Here is a 20608-nt window from a genome sequence, read left to right as displayed (position 1 = left end):
GAGCAGGATAAATTTTTAGAGTCTAAAATACCTTATTAAAAACAACTGTATCTACTGCACAATTCACTTTCACTGTAAAATTAAATTACAAAAGTACACTTTATTAATAAAATTATCTCAAGATGTTTAACCTATAACCTAATTATTTCTAACTACTAACACAGACACTACATCAACATGAAAGAGCTCCTTGCTTAAGTTTCCTGGGACTCCCCAAAGCTTTGGATGTGCAACAGAAAACCTTACTTATAAAGAAAGCAACAGAAAACAACAGTGCTGCATAAACTATTAGTGAGCTATACATTCATCCATAACAGTCAATGAAAAACAGTGTGCTGCCTCATTAGGAGGAAAGGCGTCCTATCTAGGTATCACTTTATCAACACCAATACTCAAGAGACTCAAACTTTCATGTCCATCAAATCACCTAGGATGCTTATAAACGTAAATGTGTGGCTCCCACACCTTGGATATATTTTTGAGAAGGTCTTCAGGTAACTTTGAGACAGTGCCATAGTTTAAAGAGGAAGAAGAAGGAGGAGTGGAATATTATGTCAAAAAAAAATGTCATTTGATGAGCTTAAATAGGAATAAAATAAAAAGGAAAGCAAAATACATAGTCTTACAGAAATAATAGAAACTACAGAAATTACAGAGTAAAACATATTTTAGAATCTGTGTTTTAAAAAATTCTATCAGAAACAATATAATATTCTAGCTGGTCTTTGGTTGTAGTATCTTTATGATATAATTTATGAAATTATGAGGCATCTATAATTCACAAATTAGAACTTTTTCATTATTCAGTGTCAAAATGATTGACAAAATGATGCATATAGTAAGAATGATAATGTGTAAAGAAGTACTTTCAGTGAAAATCAATTTAAAATGCTAAATTAACTAGAAATGAGAAAAATAATACAGGTAGAAATGTTAAGTCTCTAGGTTTATAAGCAAACAATCTTTATCTGTGATCTAGACATAAAGATTAAATGAGTAAAGATATCCAAAAAACAAGAAAACATCACCGTTTACTTTACCAACTGCTGAGAAAGTAAATAAACTTCCCTCACATAATAGACATGCTTATTCAATCTTTGCTGAACATAAACTTGGTGTGTTTTCATTTTGGAAGTTAAGTCACTTTACAAAGTATCTCATATGTTTTATGTGCTTCTATCTAGTATTCCATTTCACACTTGAATGGGTAAGTTCATTTAATATGTTAATTTTGTCTTATAACTATTGTTATATTTTATAGTGCCTACCAATTTGGAGAATGATATAAATGTTTTTTGGGTAGTATGTGCTCTTTAAAATTTTTAAAGTAATAGCCTTCTGTAATATAGACTGTATTAATCACTGTAAAAATTCTGTAAAAATGACTGTATATGATGGGGACCTGAAGGTCACATTATATTTAATGAGTTCTGTGCAAAAAAGGAGCTCAGTCTCGCTTAAGTAATCGAACAGAGATGATAATAGCATAAAGGTAATTCTAAATTAAAATATTTATTTACCATAGAACAACACAAAATGAGATACAGCAAATCAATACTTGATAAGTGTACTGAGCAATGATAATGATCCCATAAAATTCAAAAAATAAATGTTATTTCTCTCCTCTACGCAAAGATATGACTCTTATTGCCACATTAAATTTGAACTCTCCCACTTTGCTTTCAAAGCCTGTCATTCCCCACAGCTCTTCTGATACTAATCCTCTAGTCCCAGTCAAGCAAAATTCCCCCAGAAATCTGACACTCAGTCATGCCCTTGCTTGGGTGATACTTGCTAAGCCTGTATCTTCAAAGTCTTACCTCAAGTCTCAAATCACTCAGAAAGCCTTTTTTTCAATTATATTAATCCTATATAGAGATTCATCCTATCTCTAACTTAGTTTGCTTTATATAATCTCCTTTCCGTTCTCTTCCCTGTAGTTTGGTGGTCTCTTGTTCTCTAATTGTTTCCTGGATGCATCTCCTGTATCTCTAAGCTCTGTGGGCCAAGACATATATTTGGGAGAGCAAAGGAGTATTTCAGGGGCAGAAAATATTTTGGAGATTTATACAACAGTTTCATTATATACTTCCCATGGTGTTTGTTGTCAGGTGTAAAAGAGTTGCTTAATGAACTTGATCAAATAGTACAGCATATAATAATGCTGAATGTTATAATTACATGGTAAAATTAGAGTACCTGAAAATTGGGTTTATCTGAACTTTTATACATGCAAAAAAACTCCAATGATGAAATTATTATTCATAATAATTTCATTATGATGAAACCTATCATTTCAACTGAAAGAGCTATGTTTATTTCAAAATTCTTAGAATTAATAAGATGCAACTATTTAAATTTTTAAGTTTGTCTTAAGGCTTTATTGACAGGCAATATAAATGCATTTAATAGACAGCTAACCTACTAAGTTTTGGTTTCACTGTTTGGCATCACCAGGCTTTTCTTCATCATTTTCTGTGCTCTAGCGTGATATGCGTAATCACAGATTATCAAAACAGTCACAAGGTTGGCATTTGTAAGTGATTTATTTGTTAAATTTGTATTGTATTTCCTGAGATAAATTTTCAGTACATTTTGTCAAATTTCATATCCTTAAACAAAACCAATATTATGAAAAAGTAAAGCAAAATCTAACCAAGTTAAATAAAGCAAAGCAAAAATAATATTTAGTGTTCTACCATATGAAAAGGTTTTTAATCTAACATAAGATAGTAGAAAAGAGGGAAGAACAGAGAAGACTCAAACAATGGCACTAATGTAGTGATATTTATGTTGGGAAGTCTTTCAAGACTGAAGGTTAATTGGCTCACTCCACAGCTGCAGATGGAAATTCTGAGACTGTGAATCCACGTCCTCATCCTAAACAGCCTCTATAGACGGTCCTATAATGAGCACAAAGATGGGGAAGCCAGATAGATGCTCACATCCTTTAGTGCTAGGATCAACGGTCAGAAGGAACAACTGGTAATAAAGCAACTCATATACTTACTTTTAAAAAAAGTGAAAAAGTTACCTAATCCAGACTATACAAATGTAAACTCTTCAAAAATTGATTCTAAAAGAAATATATTTTGGCTGTTAAGTAACTCTAGGTGTCTCATAACTAGTATTTGTGCTTCCTCCCAGACAACTGCCTAACACCCCAACCCCTCTTTACTCTAGTAGTAAAACAAGGCCAGAATTAAGTTGGCCTTTTTCTTTTAAATCTTCAGATTGACATAGTCTTTTCAAACACACTATTTCAAACCTAAATGATAGTAAAAATAAGTGATAGACATTCACTTAGGCATAATGAAGACAAGTGAATTTTCATACATATAAACCATAAAATCATAGCTCATTACATACCACAGCACTCAGGACATTTTGGGTGTTTCAGGGTATTCACTCCATACCCTGGGAAGCAGCGATTAATCCAAACCATTTGGAGAGTACCCTCAATGTAGTATATCTCAGGCAACGGCTCTGCACGTCTGCCCAGAACTTCCACTTGTTGATTAAAAAATCTCTCTATGAGAATTTTAGCCTAAAATAGAAATAAAGTATGAAAAAATTATCACATAAATGTAATTTTAGAACAAATAAGGATGCTTATGTATTTAGAAGCAGGGGAAACAAATTCTCAAGGTCCTTATTTTTTCTTGAATTCATAGGATATAAATAACACCTGTAAAACTGAAAAGATATCACCTATAAACCTCAAATATTTCTAAAAGTACTTCCATATACAACACAAAGAAAATATTTCAATATATAACCAAACTTTTTGGTCCCTTTGGTTTTGAATAATATATGGATGGGCATAAGAGCAAAACAAGACAGCTCTCTGAAATTAAATGTACTTTCAGAAGGGTACTCTAACAATTAAATGTTCTTAAAGAAATGTACTTTAAGAATCTTTAAGAAGCATATCCTGAGACATCTGCTCCACTCTTTACATAAAGAAAAATTAGGTTTAAAGATAGCATGCAGCACATGTTTGAACTTATAGCTCTGTTTCAAAACTCAAATTTACAAAATAATTAAGGCATAATTCTGACCTATAATTAATTACCTTTTTACTTGTAGTAATTATTCTGGCTTGACTCCGAAAAGTAACAAGAGGCTTATACTTTTCAGTGGCTGGTAAGCCTTACCTGGTAAAGCATGAGGTATGGTCATGAGTTCACACCCTCTACAAGCTAGTTAGTTCTGCTCAGTTCTCCTATGCTCACCTGCACCTCTCATGTAGTCAGAAGCAGGGGTAAATGAAATCGTGCTCATCTATAACCACGAATGGTGCATCTCAATCTACTGACTTCTCCAGGTACCTTACAAATTACATCCCTCTGATGAAAATTTCTATAAATAATTGTAAAAGTGTTTTTCAATATACTGCATTCAACTCATTCTATTACTGAATTACTATATTTTTACAGTCTAAATGGTTTTCTTGTACTTCTAATAAATTCTGTCAAATTTGCTGCTATTTACAATTTTGGTTAAGGAAGTGCTTATGAATTAATTAGCTACAAATCTGGTATCCAATTAACTATATTTAAATGCAAGACTACAAATAAAAGTATCAGGAGACATGATCATAATCACTTGGCTTCCTGACACCCTATGCAGGAAAAAGAAAGAAAAAAAAAAAACAATGAAACTATACCTCGCAAAACCTGACAAGAACAAAAATTATCATGTAAATCAGATTCTTCTTTCCTGTTTTCTTTCTAAGAAGGAGAATGAGGATAAATCTCTTATTTGATAAAAATGGAAAGAAGGCACGAAATTATTTGAATCATTGACTAAATTTTTTTTTTAAATAATGAGTATGTTGATGGTTGACATGGGGTTAATTATTTGTACCAAAGAAAGTGTGAAACTGAAGAATTCTCTGAATTGGGTAAAGATTAAAGATTTTAAAGTAAAAATTTTTGGACAAATTTGGATGACATAAGAACAAATCATAACTATAGAAATTCTTCACAGATTAATCACCTGAATCACCTTAATCACAAAGAATTAATACAACTGAATAAACATCAGATTGCCTGGCCCAAGCTACTCCTCCCTTCACCCACCCATCCCCAAATTTTATAGACTTATTAAGCATATATGAAAGGAATATGTTCTAATTATTGGTTATTGATTACAAGACTAGAACAAGAAATCATTACCACTTCAACAATAAGCAGTTTGTAAACTATATAAACTTCTGCGTGGAGAAGCTGAACAGCTTACTTTAAATACCATAACCTGCTCAACAGATCATGCCACATTAGGTACTGAAAAAGGCAACTAGAAAGGCTTAATATGTGCTCTACATTAGTCCAGTAAGCAATGAGAGTCCTAGGATAGGCAAAAAAATGGCATACATTATACACAACCAGAGATGAATTGGAGCTCCAGTATCCATGAGGGGAGAATTCATTATGTACCAGGTGTTATGGACAATACACTTTTAAGATGGAGTCTGTTGGAAAACTTTGGTTAACAGCTATATTTGGGGAATCTCTTTGGAAAATGACTATAGTCATCAAATGGGGCTGGAATTAAAAAGCAAAAAACAAAACCCCAAAAAACAAAAAAGGAGAGGCTTACAGTATCTTGGATGAAATGGAAAGAATTGTGAATTTGCATAGAAAAGACTGGTGATCTCAGTGCTCAGTGAGCAAATGAGAGGTAGGGTGTCCAGATCTTACAGGAAAATGTCCCAATGAAGAACTGTCAAAAAAGTTTAAAACAAAAACACAAAGTTGTCCTTCTCGTGGTAGGAACATCAGCATGGATGATGTACACTCACTCATATCAGTAAAACAGGCAGAGCACTATGAGATAAAGCTCAGTTTCAAAGCAGCGCCAAAGGGAAGAGGAAGAAAGTAAAGGGTTATATAACAGTTTGAATTCTATGAAAGTTGGAATCCACTGCTAAGAAGAATAATGAATCCCAGAACTTTAGAATAAAGAAAAATTTAACTTTGCAATGTAGTCTACTTCAGTCCTGAAGCAAAAGACAAAAGAATCGACTCTTCACTCAGCATTGTCACTGAAATGGTAGTTGCTTCACAAGAAATGAAACCTGTATTAGAAAACCAGAATTTTTAGAAGAAAGATTAAAGATAAATTATAATTTAGCTTTTGAAATTATTAGAGATTTAAACTGTCACATTAAAGTTCTTTAAAGTAGTATATTTCTAATTGAAAAAAGCAAGCAGATAAGATAGGAGTGAGAGGAGAGAAATGACATTTAAAAATACAGAAAAAGATTTCACATTTCCAACCATTTGGTGCACTAGATAGTCTGAAAAATCACCCTGCTAAAAATCACCTAACTGAACATAACACAGCAGATATTGTGTACCTATATTTCAACAATAAGAGAGGAAGAAAAAAGTAGAAAGGAAAAAAGGAAGACAGGGAAAGACAGAAAGAAAGAGAAAAAGTTGCTAAAAACGAAAATTAAAAACCTAATATTAGCTGAGTCCCTATTTCATTTCATGTCAATCTGAGTATTCCAGAGTGTTATAATTTAACAAACAAAAGAGCTAAGGAAAAAAGGCTTAAAGTTGTTAAAAACAAACAAAATAAACAACCAAGAAAGACTCTAAGTAAAACAGTGGAACAGGAAAAGAAATTCAATTACAAAAGGGAAATAACAAGAAAGACTCTCAATAGGGTAGGGAGGGGCAGCAGGAGGGGGTGATGGAGTGGAGGGATGGGGGAAAGCAAAACTCCTCAGTGAATTCCTACATGATGGTTTGCTTTCAAAGTGGGTGTGGGGTTTTGTTGTACTTTCTGTGTGGTACAAGATCCCCAAGTCAGAAATTAACATAAAAATTTGGCTTTGATTGAGAACAACCATGGAACATTAGGCAAAAGCAAACATAGTAACTTTACAGAAAAACACACACAACCTAAGCCAAAGGGGCTACATCTACTGATACAGGACTGACAAACATGTCTTATCAGCCAGAATTATGAAGCAGAGGATGAACTAAGAAACAACGGTGGGGTCAACAAACTGCCAAATTAGACCATCAAGAAATTCATATAATGGAGCTCCAGTGACCTAAAATAGCAAAAAATGATATGAAGTATCCTTAGAACACATGAAGACATAAAAGTGGTATGAAAACACAGGAAAGGAAATTTATATCACAATAAAAGAGAAAGTATATTTGAAAAATTACCTACTTAAATTACAATTAATGAAGGCAGTAAAAAATGTAGTGAAATTAAAAACTCAGTGGACAGACTGAACATCAGATTAGGCCCTGCTGGAGCCAGAACAATTAAATGCAATAAATAATTGAAGAAATTACTCAGAATGGGCTTCCCTGGTGGCACAGTGGTTGAGAGTCCGCCTGCCGATGCAGGGGACGTGGGTTCATGCCCCGGTCTGGGAAGATCCCACATGCCACTGAGCAGCTAGGCCTGTGAGCCATGGCTGCTGAGCTTGTGTGTCCAGAGCCTGTGCTCTGCAGCGGGAGAGGCCACAACAGTGAGAGGCCTGTGTACCGCAAAAAAAAAAAAAAAAAAAAAATTACTCAGAATGAAGAACATATTTAAAAAAAGAAAAAAAAGTAAGAGAGAGGTGGAGAAATAAATGAGATAACCTGAAACATACTAAATGGGAGTTCAAGAGAAGCAAATGGGGCAACAGGTACTTTTCAAAGGTGTTCTGGCAGAAAAAATTTCCAGAACTGATCAAAGTAATGAATCCTCAGATTTCAGTGGAACAATAAATATAGGAAGATGGAAAAATACATAAGGAAAGGCTAAGAGGCAAGAAGAAATTGTAAGCAAAGAAATGGATAAAACTGTGGGTAAATCTAAACAGACACTGACATTCTGAAACAATCTTAATAATAAGTGAAAAATTAAAAAAAATACCAGAATACTAGAAAACAAAACCTTGAAAGATAAAAACAGGTCATAAGAGTTAAGAGTCTTTAAGGCTTTTGTACTTTTTTGGAAGGTACTATAAACTAAGTAAGTTTTGGTTCTGCTATGAAGAATATGTTAAAATTTGAAACAAATCCAGAAGAAGAGTGAAAAAAAATATAACAAGAAAAAAGTCAGTTAAAAAAAGTTTAATCAATCCAAAGAAGATAGGGAAGGAGCAAAACCAGAAGAATAGAAAACCAGGTTAAATGATATATAATAGAATGATAAAAACCCATCCACATAAAGTAGAAGTATGATTTGAAAACAATAAAGCAATGAACAAGACTATAAAACAGTATCATTCTTTAAAAGGCACAATCATCCAAAAGAAAGAATAAAAGGAAAAAGTTACAAGAGATGGGACAAATAGAAAAAAATGGTGGATTTAAATCCAAATCTTTGATAATTAAATTAAATGTAATTGGTCTAAATCTTCTAATTAAGAGGCAGGGATTATTAACTTGATTTGTTAGCTGGATTGTTAACTATATCCAAAAGGAATGCTGTCAGCCACACGGCAGAATAGGAGATTCCAGTCTTCACTGCACAAAAACACTGATTTGACAACGATTCAGGGATGAAAATACTTTTTAAGAACTCCTGAATATAGTAGAAATGTTCCAGCACCCCCATGGGCCACAAAACCCAAGATCAAGCACACTGAAAATGCTAAGAGAAACTCTTTCACTTTGACTGCATCACCACCTTCCCAGGTCACCAAAACTGAGCACGCAGAGAGATCCCCCTAGACCACAACTTCTCCCTCAGGGGAAGGAAAATGCAACGTGAAGGTTTGGCTTTCCCAAGCTTGGGGTCACTTCCCATGTGGACTCCCTCTGGAGGTCTACTTTTCTCTTACTGCACCTAGAACTCTGAGGAAATTAGCATGGCCGAATCATTTAGAGAAAGCTGAGAACAAAGAAAAGGGGTGGAAACTCATGGCACCTGGCACGTGTGCCCTGACAGCTGGCACACAGATCTAAGCAGGCGGTACAGAAGCCTGCAGCAAGTTAAACTCTGCAAACTTTGGTGAAGGTGCACAACCCTGAGACTGTTCCTTCAGGAGAGAGGAAGAGAGATGGAGCTTGCAACCCATGGCTCAGAATCAAGGGCACTACCCTGGGGAAAAGGGAAAGGTGACTCTTGGGACATTTGGCATGACTCTGCAGACTACAGAGAGGGAGCAAACTCCAAGACATCCCCTTTAGGAGGGAGGGAGAGAAATGGAAGATGCATAAAAAGCCTTGGCATTTCAGGCACTGCCCTCAGGAAAAAGGAGTGGTTTGCTCTTAGCACTTGATGTGACTCTCATAACCTGACATGGCTCTGTAGGATTGAGAGAAGAAATAATTCTAAGACATCCACCCCAGGAAAAAGCAAGACTTGAGGAGGTGCAGCCATAAGAAAGGTATGAGAGACTCCTAGAAACTCTAGTCTGGTAAAGGTCATTCTCTCCTGAAGCCAGACCATAAAGATTGGAAGAGGAAACTTTTCTTTAAAAGCACAGGCACCAATTCCAGCATATCACAAAGAATCAATAAAACATGACACCATAAAAGAACAACAACAAAAAAAGCTCCAATAACCAGCTACAAAGGCCAAAGTTAGGAAGATCTATGAATCACCTAAAAATAATTCAATATAATCTTAAAGAAACTCAGTAAACTACAAGAAAACACAGACAAAATCAAGAAAACAATGTGCACATGTGCGTGCGTGTGCACACACACACACACACACACACATACATACACACAAAATCCAAGAAGTACAACAAAGAGATACAAACCATAAAAAAGAACCAAACAGAAATTCTATTTTGAAAAATACAGTGATTGGACTTAAAAATTCAATAGAGCTTCAAAGGTTGACTCAATCAAGCATAGAAAAGAATCAATGAATTAAAAGACAGATCATTTGAAATTGTCCAGTCAGAGAAACAGATTGAAATTGTCCAGTCAGAGAAACAGAAAGAAAAAAAGAGTGAAGAAATCCTATAAGGCTTATTTGATATCATTACCTAAATCAATACATGCACTATGGAGTTCCCTTAAGAAGAGAAAGAGAAAGGACTAGAAAGCTTATTTAAAGAAATAATACCAAAGAACTTTCTCAATCTTCAGAGGGAATGGGCATACAGATTCATAAACCTTAAAGAATACCAAATATGTTGTACTAAAGGGAACTACACCAAGAAACATTGTTATTAATTTGACAATATTCACAAAGACAGAACTACGAAAGTGGCTAGAGAAAAGCATCATCAAATAAAGGGTACCCCCCCACACAAATAATACTATCAGTGATTAGAAATCAGTGGATGTCTTGGCACAAACCTTTCCGGCTAGGAGAGTACATAATGATACATCCAAAGTGAAGAAACAAACAAACAAAACTATGAACCAGGAATACTATATCTGTCAAACAGTCCTTTGAAAATGAAGGAAAGATGAAGAGTTTCCCAGAAAAAAAAAAACTGAAAGAGTTCAACACCATTAGAAGTCCCGGTATCTCAGTGCTCTGCCCAAGTGAGTGAACTGCCTTAGAAGAATTGCTAGAGAGTTCATCAAATGAAATGAAATGAAAGAACACTTAACAGCAACATTAAAAAGTATAAATCTCACAGCAAATACAGACTAATGTAATACTGTAAGGGTGATACATAAATGACATTTTAAACCAGTATAAAAGTTACAGACAAAAGTATCAAAAATATAAGTATACAAATCTGTAATTAGATGTACAATAAGAAAAATGTAACTTGTGACATCAATAACATACTGTGCAGAGGAGAGTATAAGTATAGACTTTCATACGCAATTCATATGCAATACAGACTTGCATATGAACTAAGTTATCAGCTTAAAGTAGACTGTTATAAGATTTATATGTAAGCTTCATGATAACCAAAAAGAAAATATCTTTAAAGAAGAGAAAGGAATCAAAGTGTATCAATGCACAAAAAAGTCAAATAACAAAGGATGACAGCAACATTGGAAGAAAGGACTACAAAGATACTACAAACATACAGAAAATAATTAACAAAATGACAATAGTAGGCCCTTACCTATCAATAATAACTTTAAATGTAAATAGATTAAACTCCCCTGTAAAAAACATGACATGGCTTAATGGACAAAACAAGATCATCCAAGTATATGCTGTCTACAAGATATTAGCTGTAGATTTAAGGACACTTATAAGCTGAAAGTGAAACATGGAAAAAGATCCCATGCAGATGACAACCAAACAGAGCAAGGATGGATGTACATATACCCAAAAAAATCACCTTGAAATAATACAAAACTGTAATAAGAAACAAAAAAGGTCATTATATAATGATTAAGGAATCAATTCAACAGGAAGATAGAACATATATATACACCCAATATCAGAGTATATAAGTATATAAAGCAAACACTGACAGAGCTGAAAGGAAGAATAGACATCAATACAATAATAGTAGGAGACTTCAATACTCCAATTTGAATAATGGATAGAATATTCAGACAGCAAATCAATAAGGAACTACCAGACTTGAACAACACAACAGACCAAATGAACTTAACAGATCCACAGAATGTTCCATGCAACAGCAGAAGAAAATGGATTCTTCTCAAGTGTATACAAACATTCTCTAGGATGGGTCACAAAACATGTCTTTATGAATATAAAAATATTAAGCTCACACCAAGTATATCCTCCAACCACAATGAAGTGGACCTAGAAATCAATAACAGAAGGAAAATAAAACAATTCACAAATATGTGGAATTTAAACAACACATCCTGGGATCACTGAGTCAAAGAAGACAAGAAAATATCATGAGACAAACGTAAACAAAGACACAAAATACTAAAATTTATGAGATGCAAAAAAAGCAGTACTATGAGGTAAATTTATAGCAATAAAAGCCTACGTTAGAAAAAAAGAAAAATATCAAATAAACACCCAACTTTACACCTCAAGAAACTAGAAAAAGAAAGACAAATTAAACCCAAAGTTAGGTGAAGAAGGAATAAACACTACAGCAGAAATAAATGAAGTAGAAAACACAAAAATAGAACAATGATGAAACCAAGAGCTGTTTTTTTTAAAGATAAACTAAGAAGACAAACAATGAGCAAGACTAACAAAGAAAAAAAGAGAGAAGACTTAAATAAAATCAGAAAACATAAAATAAGAAATGAAAGAGGAGAAATTACAACTGATGCCACAGAAAGAGAAAAGATGATTATTTTCTTTCATAAATCATAATAGAGAACTATTATGAAAAACTATATGCCAACAAATTGAATAAGTTAGAATATATGGCAAATTCCTATAAACATACAAAATATAGAGGCTGAATTCAGAAATAAGAAAAAGACAGAAAACATGAACAGACCAATAATAAACAAGAAGACTGAATCAGTTATCAAAAACCTTCTAGCAAGGAAAGCTCCAGGACCAGATGTCAACATAGATGAATTCTACCATATATTTAAAGAAGAATTAATAACAGAACTTCTTAAACTTCATTCAAAAACAACAGTATAGGGAACACTTCCAAACTCATTTTGTGAGGCCAGTACCACTCTGATACCAAAACCAGACAAAGACACCAAAAGAAAAAAAATTTATAAGATAATATACCTGATTAACATACATACAAGAATCCTCAACTAAACACTAGCAAACCAAATTCAACAACGTATTAAAAGAATTATACACCATGACCAAGTGGGATGCATCTTTGGGATGCAAGGATGTTTCAACATACACAAATCAATCATTAACAGAATGAAAAATAAAAATCATATGATTATCACAATAGATGTAGAAAAGTATGATTTCACATCCATTCATAATGAAACTTCTCAATAAAGTCAGAATGTTAGGAACTTGCCAAAATATAATAATTAAGTCCATATAGAAAAATTCCACAGCTAGCAGCACATTCAAAAGTGAAAAACTGAAAACCTTTTCTCTAAGACCTGGGCAAAGAAAGGATGCCCAGTCTTGCTACTTCTATTCAATATAGTACTGAAAGTCCTAAAGAGAGTGATTAGAAAAGAAAAACAAATAAAAATCATCCAAATCTGAAACAAATAAGTAAAATCATCTGTTTTCAGATGAAATATTCATATATGCAGAAAACACTAAAGATTCCACAAAAACTCTTAGAATAAGCAAATTCAGTAAAGCTGCATGATACAAAATCAACATTAAAAACACCGTTGTATTTCTACACACTAGCAAGAAACTATCTAAAAAGGATATCAAGAAAATAATCTCATTTACATGACTACAAGAAGAATAAAATACTTAAAAGTAAAATTAAGTAGGAAGATGAGAGATGTGTACATTAAAAACTAAAAAACATTGATGAGAGAAATTTTTTTAAAATAAATAAATGTAAAGATACCCTACATTAAGATGGAAGACTATTGTGAAAGTGTCCAGAATACCTAGAGGGATTTAGACATTGATTGAAATTTGCTTCCAAATCCCAATGGCATTTTTTCCAGAAACAGAAAATAAAGAAAAAAAACCCCTAGAATTCATCTGGAACTACAAAATATCCCAGTCAAAGCAATTTTGAGCAAGATGAACAAAGCTGGAGTCATCACATGTCCTGATTTCAAATTACATTACAAAGCTATATTGATCAAAACCATACGGTATTGGCATAAAAACAGATATATTGTCCAGAGAAACAGAATGAAGTATCCAGAAATAAACCCACACATACACTGTCAACTGGTCTTACACAAGAGAGCCAAGAATACACAATGGGGAAAGGACAGTCTCTTCAATAAATGGTGTTGGGCAAACAATTTTTCCAGATGAAAAGAATGAAATCAGACCCTTCTAACTTACACAAAACTCAATTCAAAATATATTAAATATTTAAATGTAAGGCATGAAACTGTAAAATATCTGGAAGAAAGTATAGAGAAAAAAAGTCTGACACTGGCCTTAGCAATGAAAACTTGGATATGATACCAAAAAACACAGGCAACAAGGCAAAAACAGACAAATGGGATTACCTCAAACTAAAAAGTTTCTGAACAGAAAAGGAAATGAACAAGAAAATAACAAGGCAACCTATGAAATGGGAGTGTATTTGTAAACTTTGTATCAGATAAAGGGTTAATTTCCAAAATATATAAGGAAGACATAAAACTCAATAGCAAAATAATAATAATAATAATCATATGATCTGAATTTTAAAATAGGCAAAGGAACTGAAGAGACATTTCTCCAAAGAAGACATACAAACAATCAGCAGGTATATGAGAAGATTCTTAACAGAACTAACCATCAGGGAGATGCAATAAAAACTGCAATGCACTATCACATCACACATGTCAGAATGACAATTATCAGAAAAACAAAAGACATAAAGTGTTGGTAAGGATATATAGAAAAGGGAATCCTTATACTTTATTGGAATAAATGTAAATTGATGCAGCCACTATGGAAAACAGTATGGAAGGTCCACAAAAAATTAAAAAAAGAATTACCATATGATCTAGCAATTCCATTTCTAGGTATATATCCAAAGTAACTGAAATCAGGATCTCAAAGAGATATCTACACTCCCATGTTCACTATTCACAGTAGCCAAGACAAAGAAGCAACCTAAAAGTCCATCTGTGGTTGAAAGGATATATAAAAAACTGTGGCCTATACATATAGTGGAATTTTACACAGCCACAAAAAAGAAGGAATTCTAAGGACATAGTTGAACTCAACACCACCATGAATTACCTGTTATAACTGTCGTCTATCAAGAGAATACACACTCTCCTCAAGCTCAAATGTAACATTCACTGTGACAGACAATATACTCCACCACAGCACACACTTTAACAAATTAACAAGAACAGAAATTATACAATGTCTGCTCTCAGATCATAATGTAATTAAACAGAAATCAATGGAGATTAAACAACACACTTCTAACACATGGGTCAAAGAAAATATCTCAAGACAAATTAAAAAAAGTATTTTGAAAATTTTAAATTTCAACAAAATATTAACAAAATTTGTGGGGTATACTAAATAATAATTAAAATAGTACTCAGGGATTAAGAAAGAGAATTAGAAAATAAGATTGCCTTCTGTTCTCAATGCCGTAAAATTTAACTCCTATTTCAAAAGTAAAGGAAAAAATATATCCCTGGGATGAGAGGTAACCCCTATGGAAGTTTTTTATATGGAAATATCTGGTTATATATAAATAGATGATTTAAGCTACATTTCAGGAGGCTTAGTGAGTACAAATTGACCTATAAATGGCATTTTTTTGACCTGACCTATAAATATGCATTACTTATGACTGACCTATAAATATGCATTACTTATGATTTTAACAGAAAATTTTCATAACCATCAAATGTAAATTACATTTTATTCCAAATATTTTAAAATATTATTTTTAACAAAATGTTCAGGGTCACTGAAGAGTAATCTGAAGTAGGGAAATCTGCCATAAATTTACTGATTATGAATAATATGTTAAGCATAATGTAAAAGAGAAAACTAAATTAAATTGCTGCTGGAAGTTACAGCATAATTTTCACCCTAAGCATAGATACAAGATGCTGAGTATAAAGCAATGTTAAAACAGTTAATAAACAGTATAGATCAAATTTATTACTTAGGCTTAATAACAGTAACATGGAGAGAATTCTTCAGGATTATTAGTTATAAATTAATTTGCAATAGCAAACAAGGCCCTATAAATGGGAAAATCCTATTTCCTAATACAATCAGTTACAAAATGCTAAATTTCAAAGCATTTCATAAAAATATTAACTCCACTAAATCCTCGTCATTTATTATTTGATGAAGTTTTATTTTTATTGTTGAATTCCCTAAGTGTGTATGTTGGGGGTGGTGGTGGTGTGTTCTATAAATAGCTAAGATGCTTACTCACACCCTGGGCATGTTCACCACTTCCTCTTTTTTCTCACCTCACATAACGTACCTTAGATAGTCTTTTGGAAGATTCACAACTATGGTCTGCACATGGTTTGCGTCCTTTTTCAGTGTCTAGAGATGAAACTGAGAAAATATTTTATACTTTATCATGGGTCTAAACTACTATATCACAATATTTAAATTGGCTTTTGAAATATAAAATAGATCATGTATCTAATATTTCTATTCCACTAAAAAATTAAACAATTTTCCAAATGTTAAATCACTCTTTTCAGCCAAAAACCTAACATAAAAATTTATCTTATATAAATCAGGAAAACCTATTGCAGTGAACTTAAGAGTATGTGGCAACTGACATCATACAATTTTTAACAATGGAATTATTTTGCCTTTTATACCATATATATGTATATGTATGTATAAATGTGTTTACTCTTTCAATATTCTACTTAACTCTACCCATATAACATAGTGTCAGTCATTTGACTAACTCAATTCTTAATCTCTACAAAGAGATAAATGATTATAACAATACTGAAAAGAGAATGAGGTTGGACTACAGTAGTGGCCATGGTAACTAAAATGATGAACATAGTCATATATGCATGCATTGATGTACCTATTTATTCAATAAGTAATTATCGAGAGTCTATTATATACTAAGAGTTATTCTAAGAGTCTGAGACACATAAGTGATCAAAATCTACAAACTCCCTGACTCTCTGGAAATTATATTCTAAGGTAGCAAATGAGAATAAACAACAATACATAAAAACAATAAACAGTCATCATTACAGAAACATATTTTGTGATAAGGTGATAAGTACTAGAAAACAAAGAGCAAGGAAAGAATCCTATAACCTGCAAAATTGCCCTTCAAAAGTGAAAGAGAAATGAAGACTTTCCTAACTAAACAAGAGCTGAGGGAGTTTGTACCACCTGACCTGCCCAGTAAGAACTGCTCAGGGAGTTCTGCAGGTGAAGTGAAAGAATACTAGGAGGTAATGTGAAGCTGCATGAAGAGAAATAAGGACCTTAACAAAGGTAAGCACACGGACGACAGAAGCTGCTGTTACTGTCAGATCGGATTGTAACAGCAATTTTTCTATATATGACTTAAGAGCCTAATATACTTACAAAAAAACAATTGGTCTAAAGGCTAGTATTACTGTAACTTTGGTTTGTAACTCCACACTTTGTTTTCTATATAAATTAAGAGACTAATTCATTTTAAATAATTATTAGTTTATATTTTGGGGCAGACAATTTATAAAGTAGCAAGTTTATGTCATCAGCAACTGAAAGAGGTGGGGATACAGCTGTTAAAGGAGAGTTTCAAATGGTGTAGAAGTTAGGTTGGTATAAATTCAGATTAGAGTGTTATAAACTTAGGAATGTGAAATGCAATTCCTGCGGTAACAACAAAGAAAATAACTATAGAATATACACAAAAGGAAATGAAAAAGATTTCAACATTTAACTACAAAAAAGTCAACTACACAAAAAAGACTATAATGAAGGAAATGAGGAACAAAACTGCTATAAAGCATAAAGAAAACAAATAGCAAAATGACACAGGTAAATTCTGCATTATCAATAATCATTTTAAAAGTAATTGGATTGGGGACTTCCCTGGTGGCGCAGTGGTTAAGAATCCGCCTGCCAAAGTAGGGGACGTGGGTTCAAGCCCTGGACCAGGAATATTCCACATTCCACAGAGCAACTAAGCCCGTGTGCCACAACTACTGAGCCTGCACTCTAGACCCCATGAGCCACAACTACTGAAGCCCATGCTCCCTAGAGCCCACACGCCACAACTACTGAGCCCGCATGCTCCAACTACTGAAGCCTGCAAGCCTAGAGCCCATGCTCCACAGCAAGAGAGCCCACCACAGTGAGAAGCCCACACACCCCAATGAGTAGTAGCCCCCACTCACCACAACTAGAGAAAGCCCACATGCAGCAATGAAGTCCCAACACAGCCAAAAATAAACAAATAAATAAGTGGATTAAATTCTCAAGTCAAAAGAGAGAGATTTGAGAATGAATAAAAAAAACATAACCATACTATGTACTGTCTATAGGAGACTCCCTTTAGATACAAAAACAAAAATAGATTGCAAATGAAAGGATGGAAAAAGATATTCCATGCAAACAGTAATCAAAACAGAACAAGAGCTGTTATACTCATAAGAGATAAAATAGACTTAAAATCAAGAAAGGGTATAAGAGACAAATAAGGACAATATATACTAATAAAAGGTTTAACACAGCAAGAATATGTAATGCAAATATAAACATTTACATACCTAATATCAGACCATGAAAATTTTTGAAGTAAAAACTAACAGCATTCAAAAGAGAAATATACATTTCTACAATAACATTTGGAGACTTCAATATCTCACAACAGTGGATAGAAGAGTCAGATAGAAGATAAGTAAGGAAATAGAGGTCTTAAACAAAACAGTCATAACCCAGGACTGGATGACTTCAGTGGTGAGTTCTAACAACAGTTAGAAGAATTAATACCAATCCTTTCAAACACTTCCAAAAAGGTGAAGAGGAGGTAACACTTCTAAACTCATCCTCTGAGGCCAGCGTTACCCAGACACAAAAGCCAGACAAAGACACCATAAGACACTACAGTCCCATATCCCTAATCAACACTGATGAAAAACTCAACAAAATACTAACCAAACTCAGGGGCTTACTAACAGGACCATACACCATGCACAAGTGGGGTTTATTGCCAGAATTCAGGGATGGGCCAACATACAACTATGCCATTTCACCTCAGTAACGCAAGTTGTAGCCAGTGCGTTGTGGCAGGAAAGTGAAATAAGAGGCGTCCAAATTGGAAAAGAAGCAGGAAAATTACTTCTGTTCAGAGATGCTATGATCTCATATGCAGACAGTAAGATTCCACAAATAAAACTGTTAAGAACTAATAAATAAACTCAGCAAAGTTGCACAATACAAAGTCAATGCACAAATCAGCTACATTTCTATACACTACAATGAAAAGCCTGAAAAGAAAATTATGGGAACAATTCCATTTACAAAGGCATCAAAAAGAATAAAATACTGAGGAATTAACCAATTAATTAACCATTAACTTAACCAATACTCAGGAATTAACTTACAATTATAACTTAACCATTGTTGAAAGAAATTAAAGAAGACATACAGAAATGCATGCAATGTTCATAGACTGGAAAAGGTAACATCATTAAAATGTCAACACTACACAAAACAATCTATAGACTCAATGCAATCAACATTAAAATCCCAACTACATTTTCTGCAAAACAGAAAAATCCACACTAAAATCTATGCGGAATCACAAGGGACTTTATATAAAGTCTTAAAAAAGAATAAAGCTAAAAATCACAATCCTTGATTTCAAAATTTACTACAAAGCTGCAGTAACCAAAACAGTGTGTTACTGGCATAAAGACAGAAATATTGACCAATATAACAGACAGCCCAGAAATAAGCCCTCACATATATGGCCAAATGATTTTTGACAATGGTGTCAACACTATTCGATGGGGAAAGCACTGCCTTTTCAATAAATGGTGCTAGGAAAACTGGATATCCACATGCAAAAGGATGAATTTCGATTCTTATCTAACACCATACATGCAAATTAGCTCAAGATGGATCAAAAACCTAAATGTAAAAAATAAAACTACAAAATTCTTAGAGGAAAACTTATGGCAAAAGCTTCATTGGATTTGGCAATGATTTCTTGGATATGTCACCAAAGGTACAAGAAACAAAAGAAAAAAACAGACAAGTGGACTTTATCAAAAAAATTTTTTAAAGTGTGCATCAAAACACAATAGCAATAGAGTTAAAACGCAACCTACAGAATGTGAGAAAATATCTGCAGGTCACATATCTGATAAGGGATAGATATACAGAATATGTAGAGAACTCCTAAAACTCAATACCAAAAAAAGCAAACAACCAGATTAAAAAATGAACAAAAAAACAAAAGTGGGCAATGAGGGACTTCCCTGGTGGTCCAGTGGTTAAGACTCCATGCTCCCAGTGCAGGGGGCCTGGGTTCGATCCCTGGTCAGGGAACTAGATCGCACATGCTGCAACTAAGAACCAGCATGCTGCAACTAAGACCCAGCACAGCCAAATAAATAAATATTTTTTTAAAAAAAATGGGTAATGAATTTGACAAGGAATTTCTCCAAAGAAGATGTAGAAATGGCCAATAAGCTCAGGAAACGATGTTCAACATAACTAATTTTTAGGGAAATGCAAATCAAAACTATAATGAGACACTACCAAACACCCATTAGGATGGTTACTATGAAAACAAAAGAAAATAACTAGTGCTGGTGAGAATGTGGTGAATTGGAACTCTTGTACACTGTTGGTGGGAATGTAAAATGTTGTAGCCACTGTGGAAAAATAGTAGCAGTTCCTCAAAAAAAAATAAAAATAAAAACAGAATTACTATTATGATCTAGCAAATACACCTTTGAGTATATACCCAAAAGAACTGAATGCACCTATAAGCAGCATTATTGTACTGAAATAATGTGTACTGAAAACAACACAAGTGGCCATCAATGCATTCACGGAGAAGCAAAATGTTGTATATACACAGAATGAAATATTATTAGTTCTTAAAAAGGAAGAAAATCCTGCCATATGTTACAACATGGACTAAACTTGAGGACATTTTGCTAAGTGAAATAAG

General features: G+C 33.5%; 1 protein-coding gene across 1 annotated transcript in view; it reads right to left on the bottom strand.

The window, feature by feature from the left end:
* ZPBP (zona pellucida binding protein) overlaps window positions 1-20608 on the bottom strand; it is a 103014-nt gene that overhangs the window by 34700 nt on the left and 47706 nt on the right. The window contains exons 6-7 of the mRNA XM_060156237.1: window positions 15929-16005; window positions 3370-3547 (exon numbers count right to left, since the gene is read on the bottom strand). Coding sequence (XP_060012220.1) covers window positions 3370-3547; window positions 15929-16005 — 255 coding nt within the window. The remainder of the gene's footprint in view (window positions 1-3369; window positions 3548-15928; window positions 16006-20608) is intronic.

Source organism: Lagenorhynchus albirostris, chromosome 8 (assembly GCF_949774975.1).
Source record: "Lagenorhynchus albirostris chromosome 8, mLagAlb1.1, whole genome shotgun sequence".
NCBI lineage: Eukaryota > Metazoa > Chordata > Mammalia > Artiodactyla > Delphinidae > Lagenorhynchus > Lagenorhynchus albirostris.
This window is presented reverse-complemented; position numbering and strand designations above follow the sequence as displayed.